At 41.4% G+C, this 6,052-nt stretch overlaps 1 protein-coding gene across 1 annotated transcript; it reads left to right on the forward strand.

Annotated features, from left to right (window-relative positions):
* Positions 1 to 410: 410 nt before the first annotated feature.
* On the forward strand, positions 411 to 3,984 carry cbln2b (cerebellin 2 precursor b). The gene is made up of 4 exons (XM_036935150.2): positions 411 to 817; positions 1,219 to 1,799; positions 2,558 to 2,677; positions 2,883 to 3,984. Exons 2-4 carry the CDS (start codon positions 1,506 to 1,508, stop codon positions 3,078 to 3,080), a joined length of 612 nt encoding a protein of 203 aa, XP_036791045.1. The 5' UTR covers positions 411 to 817; positions 1,219 to 1,505; the 3' UTR covers positions 3,081 to 3,984.
* The last annotated feature ends 2,068 nt before the right edge of the window (positions 3,985 to 6,052 follow it).

Genomic DNA, 6,052 nt, shown 5'->3' on the forward strand with positions numbered 1-6,052 from the left:
ATATTAATGGATAGCATAACTATTAAATAAATGTAAGGTTGCAAAGGAATAGCTTACTGAAATTTCACCACTGCTATACTCCCACTGCTTTAATTAATGACACAACAATGAAAGACTGCAATGTGCTGCTCACTTCCACCTAATGATTTTGCCTTAGAAACACAAGCATTTTTAATAAAAACAACAGGATATTATGGTAGTTTGAAAATTGTCCTCATTAGTCAAACACAAATTCACCATGCACCTGTGGTGAGAAAAAAAAAGAGCTGACAGTACCACCTTTATACCGCTGGGTGTCGCACAAGTATCTATGTGGCTCCTGTAAAACTGCCAGTTTTGAGCTCAAATTAGTGACATACATATCCAATTATAGGAACAGCGCAAAAAGCAATGATATCCGCTGTTATGCCACTTTCATCTCTGATTAAGCGCGCGAGAAGAGAAGGGGGGATGGCGGGGTATAAATTGCGGGTGCAGATTGGGAGGCAGCCATGAACTCCGCTGTCCCGGGAGGGCCACTGATGTGTAGTCTCACAACATTCAACTGGTTATGTAAACAAGCGAATCAATCAATACGTGTGCTTATTCTACTGTTCTAGCCTACTAGTGAGTGAGGTGCCCTTATACGCAGTGCCTACGACATTACTACTGGACTTGTACTTCAATAAAAAGGATGGGCGTAAGTCGCCTTTGAAAGGGAAACGAGGGGCGATCCCCTTTCAGCACAGGATGCGAGCCCAGCGCTCAGTTCACTCTGCGCGCTGCTTCCTATGCGGAATGAGAGACTGACTCCACGCTATGGATAGGCCTATTACAGGTAACGTCCAGACGTCTTTTCGGGAAAACATATATTTGGGTTTTTGATAGTGTAAAGGAGTAAGCTAGTATAAGAGTGACCAAATTAAACTTGAGGGGAAGAAACATTTTATAAATAATTGCTCACAATTATTGTTTTTAGGATTTCCAAATTGCATGAGTATTTAACGTTCATTTAATAAGTACTAATATTTACTAATTTGAAAACTATAGCCTAAATTAAATAGCCTATATTTGACGCACTTACTAGATAGGCTACCTTAGAATTCCGTGCGTATTACGCACGAGTTTTTGTATAGTTCTATGGATCCCAATTAATCATTTTTAGCACTCATTTTAGTATATCTTAAACACCTAATAGTCTGTCATACATCAATTGATATTTGTTTCTTAAATCACCAGGAAACACCACCACACCGTCTGTTTGAAGACCAGCCTAATATCAACTGAGACGCACAGGAGAAGGGGGTGTGAGAAAGAGAGAGCGTGTCTGTGCGTGTGCTAAAAGTGTGTGCGTGTGTCAAAGTGTGTGTGTTAGAGAGAGAGAGAGAGAGAGAGAGAGAGAGAGAAGGGGAAAGAGAGAGAGGAAAGGAGTAAGGTTGGTCCAGGTGATCTCGTCCTATCAAACCTCCAAGGAGCTGCCGTGTAGGATCAGTGTGCACAGAAAGGATCAGAGTTCCGACCAGACCATGGTGGTGCCAGCCCGCTGCCCGGGCCCCTGTGCCATGCTGGCGCTCAGCCTCTTTATGGGATACGGCGTGGTGCTCTGCGTCGCCGGCCAGAATGACACGGAACCCATCGTACTAGAGGGGAAATGCCTGGTGGTCTGCGACTCCAACCCTTCCTCGGACAGCGGGGTGACCTCTTCGCTCGGGATATCCGTCCGGTCCGCGGGCGCCAAGGTGGCTTTCTCTGCTGTGCGCGGAACGAATCACGAGCCCTCCGACATGAGCAACACGTCTATGACCATCTACTTTGACCAGGTCAGCCGTCCCGGGAATTTGCATATGCAAATATTGTCCCTATCTGGACAGATACTTATTTTGGAGATTGATAATATGTTTAATATATTTGTTTTTCTGATGCGGCGCACAGAATAATGTTTTAATGCAAATGGGTTATGATAACTTGACCTGGGTTGCGTTTATGCGTTGGGAGATTTCTTTCTCTCAAAAACTTGAGAGCAGTTTTGGGGAGCCTCTGCAAGAAAATGTTGCAGTATGATAACGGGAACATTGTGATCGTTGTGCGTAATTACCTCAAATATGCATAAAAGCTGCAGCTTGATGCAAATGTTGTGATTTGAAAATACGTAGGCTATTGTACTTATAGTCTGTCTTGTGTAGGTTTAAGGGACGCGCAAGCACTGCGGCGCAACAATAGATGTGACTGCTGCTGTAAATGCTCCAACCATCAAGTGGAGTATTTTTACGCCCAGCTGGTGCGCTGGAGCATTATGGACAGTATTATGTTAATTGATGCCCCCCCCCTCCCCCTCTCGCCGACAAACTAACGTGTATAGATTGAAATCAATGATTCGACCACTACGTTTATCGACTTCAACAAAAAACATGTATTGTCCAATTGGAAAACTGAAAGTGACAGGCGAGCAACATTGGGTAATGTGCGTCGCGCCTTTACAGGACCGCTCTATGTCTAGTTTAACCCTTGCGGTGTCTCAGTCTGTTATATGGTGACTCTGGGTTCTGCACGTGCGTTATCTTGTCGCTTTGTGTTGCAGGCTTTAGTGAACATCGGCAACCATTTCGATCTCAAAGCGAGTGTCTTCCAGGCGCCAAGGAGGGGAATATACAGCTTCGGCTTTCATGTGGTTAAGGTTTACAACAGACAAACCATACAGGTAAGACCAATGGTCAACATTTGCTTTACTAGGATCGCTATTCAAGGTTTTCTGATGGTTGGCCTAGTTGAGCTATAGCGTATTGTTGTAGGCTATGCCACGGAGAAGCCATCCCAAATGGGTACATTATTTGTCATAATTAGAGTAGGCCAACCGTACGATGTAACAGGTCTGAATTCTGCGCGTGCTGTTTCCGTTACCCCAGGTCAACCTGATGCAGAACGACTACCCGGTCATATCAGCTTTCGCCGGTGACCAGGACGTTACGCGGGAGGCCGCGAGCAACGGCGTTCTTCTGCAACTGGAGCGCGAGGACCGGGTGTATCTGAAGCTGGAACGGGGCACACTCATGGGCGGATGGAAATATTCCACTTTCTCAGGCTTCCTAGTGTTTCCACTATAATTTAATATGCGATCACGGAAATCGCAAACGTTACTCCTCTACGGTTGAGGAACGATAAAGACAAAAATGTGCTCTTTTATTTGAACTAAACTGTCAGAGGAGGAAGAAGACAGACACATATGTGTACATACACACACTATACAGTATATATTTAATTCAAACATGAACGTTTCCTTGGAGTTCATACATCCAAATCCATCGACCAAACCCAATCTGGAAGGATAACCGAATCGATCGCTCCGTGATGTATAGGCTACCACTTGTCGATTATTTGGATTTTATCACTTGGGAATCAATTAACTTTTGTCAACAGACAGACGAGTCAGTGTACCTCTGTGTACCCGGACTACTGAACAGATGAGAAGAAGGTTATATGAATCGAAGAACTAAAAGTCCCGAGCTAGTCTACATGTATTTTCCAATGCTCTATTTTGTGTTTGTATAGCCTTTGGCATAGAACTAGGGTTTCCGTCAAGTGAGGTGTGTGGAATTATAACGGACGTCCAAGAGAAGAAGAGTGCTTTCACGCCCAAAGCATTTTTTGCACGAACGGAAGAATGTTTTTGTTTTGTGCTGTCTATGGTGTTCCATTTTGGATGCTGAACATATTGAAAACAAGCCAACTGTAGGCTGCCTAACTATCCAGAGATGACATAAAAAGAGAAAAAAGGCAACATATTTCAGCCAATGGAGACATCTATAGAAACTCTTTTACAAAAAAACATTTATCGAATTTATAAAGTACATATTCACATTATGGTGTGTTCTACTCTACATTTCGAATCTGCGTAGCTTTGACTGATTTAGTGTCCAGTGACGTTGCTCACAAATGTACATTGTGAAAATAACAACAGAAAAAATCCCTATATATGATGTCCCGCCTAATAAAAAATATTGTATTGTATACGCGTATCTATTCACTTTTATTCTATACCATTTTGAGCTTGCAAATAAAACAAGTTCGAAAAGACATCAGGTCTGAAGTAAGTTAATACATTTACGTTCAAAGTCAAAGTAATCGTGACAGAATAAAGTACTGGACAGCGAACGTCCTTCTCAGACCTGTAGCTCACTATATATTGGCGCTGTCCATGGTTCTCATCTAGCAGCCGCTTGAACTGAATGCAATGCTATGCTCGTCACGACACACTGAAGCCCACACCAAACCCCATTCAACTCTCGTTGTTGAAAATAGTAAATAGATCGCTATAGACTTTTCATGTTTCTTTATTCTAAGATCAAAGCAGAGAAATAACATGACAATACAATAGCATATTGACATGGTCAAAAACGCTCTATTTTGATGTGAGTAGTGATAGTTATTCACAGACTGTAATTATCTTAGCAAAATAATTATGCAATGCAGAGACAATGAGATATTGTTTTGGGCCTGCTGTAGAAAAACAACCCTCCAGCACACACACACGAACACACACACACACACACACACACACACACACACACAGAGAGAGAGCGATCAAGGTTGTTTTTCAGCCACAATGTACAGGGATACATTCCTATTACATCTTCACAGTTGAACAATCAATAGTAGATCAATGAAGCCTACTCTATTTCTAGAGCTTTGATTTAATCAAGATACTGCATGGATATGGGAGCATGACAAAGGTTCAGATATGTCATGTGCTAAACGATGCTATCAAAGATGTACCCCAAACAAGTCCATATAATTAAACATGCATTGTGGTACATAGAAACCAAGGAAACAGGAACTGAAGGATATGTAAATGTCTGGTCTATTTCCAGTGTGTGTGTGTGTGTGTGTGTGTGTGTGTGTGTGTGTGTGTGTGATAGCAAGTATATTAATATATGCTATAACTAATGGTGCCTAGATGCTGTATATAGGCCTATACCATGCAGGTCTGATTGGCATTCGTTCTTTGATCTAGGTTAAAGGGGAACAAAATAAATCAAACGTTGATATAGATTGAAGATATTGGCCATGAATGAGACAGATAGTAGAACAAAGGGAATTGGTGTGGTGTAGTTAAAGTGTAGCCTAATAAGAAAATAAGGGAGATGGTAAGTACACCTATACCTGTCACTGTTGGTTTCCTCTGGGCTGCATGGCCAGGTGCAGTGTAGTTTTCAGCAAGGCTGGGATGTGGATCAATGGGATACTTAAGTTTGATTTTTGCATTGGAGACTAGGTCTCTGTCTGATTACGAGACCAAACCCACGTATTTGACTGTTGTTACAAGATATTAAACAAGTCATGGGTTGTTTTGAATTGTTATAAAATTAGTAAATTGTTTTAAACAGCTAAAAGTTGTGTTGATGCTATCAGGCATCTATTGTATTATAAACTGTAGATTGTGATGCTTTATCTGATCTCATAAATTTACATTGAGAACAGTTAAACACCATTTTGATAATGATGTAGATGGGCACTGCACTGTAAGCCAAGCAGTCATGACAACAGCAAGATGGCTGACTTTAGGAGGTGGAAAATGTGATTGGTTGAGATCTACTCTGCTCAAGAGAATGCTGAAATGTTCTTATGCAGACATAATTTCTAGACTTGTCAATACAATATTGATTGAAGTTCATTAGCTCACCAAGATCTCCTAACTATGGATACTTTATATTCATCTATCAACAATGGCACAAAATACTGAGATTGTATAGCCTATTATTCAGAAAATCTTCTAAAATTGAATGTCCAAAAAATCCAAGATGGCAGCAGGATTGGCCGTGGCAGTGGAACCTAGCTGGCAACTGCCTAGCGGATTAGTGTCTTAACTAGTTAAATCCAGTTTTTATATTCAACATGCCACACACTAGGCAGGTTTCAATTGACCCAGATTTATTAGACAAAAGCAAAGTCACAAACAAATAAATAATTGTGACCTGTGTAATGGAAGCAGCAGCTGTAGGTGAAATGTTCTAAAGATCATCAACATTTGTATCTGTTACAAAGCGGTGCATTTTTATTTTGTCAAACTTTCTTTATA

This window comes from Oncorhynchus mykiss, chromosome 11, assembly GCF_057628025.1.
Source record: "Oncorhynchus mykiss isolate SJ-2025 chromosome 11, ASM5762802v1, whole genome shotgun sequence".
Taxonomy (NCBI): domain Eukaryota; kingdom Metazoa; phylum Chordata; class Actinopteri; order Salmoniformes; family Salmonidae; genus Oncorhynchus; species Oncorhynchus mykiss.

What these genes read in the sequence shown, in the direction of transcription:
- cbln2b (XM_036935150.2), top strand. Translation starts at nt 1,506, where the DNA reads ATGGTGGTGCCAGCCCGCTGCCCGGGCCCCTGTGCCATGCTGGCGCTC. An exon ending in TGACCATCTACTTTGACCAG is followed by an intron (nt 1,800 to 2,557) that starts GTCAGCCGTCCC and finishes TTTGTGTTGCAG; the next exon opens with GCTTTAGTGAACATCGGCAA. An exon ending in ACAACAGACAAACCATACAG is followed by an intron (nt 2,678 to 2,882) that starts GTAAGACCAATG and finishes CCGTTACCCCAG; the next exon opens with GTCAACCTGATGCAGAACGA.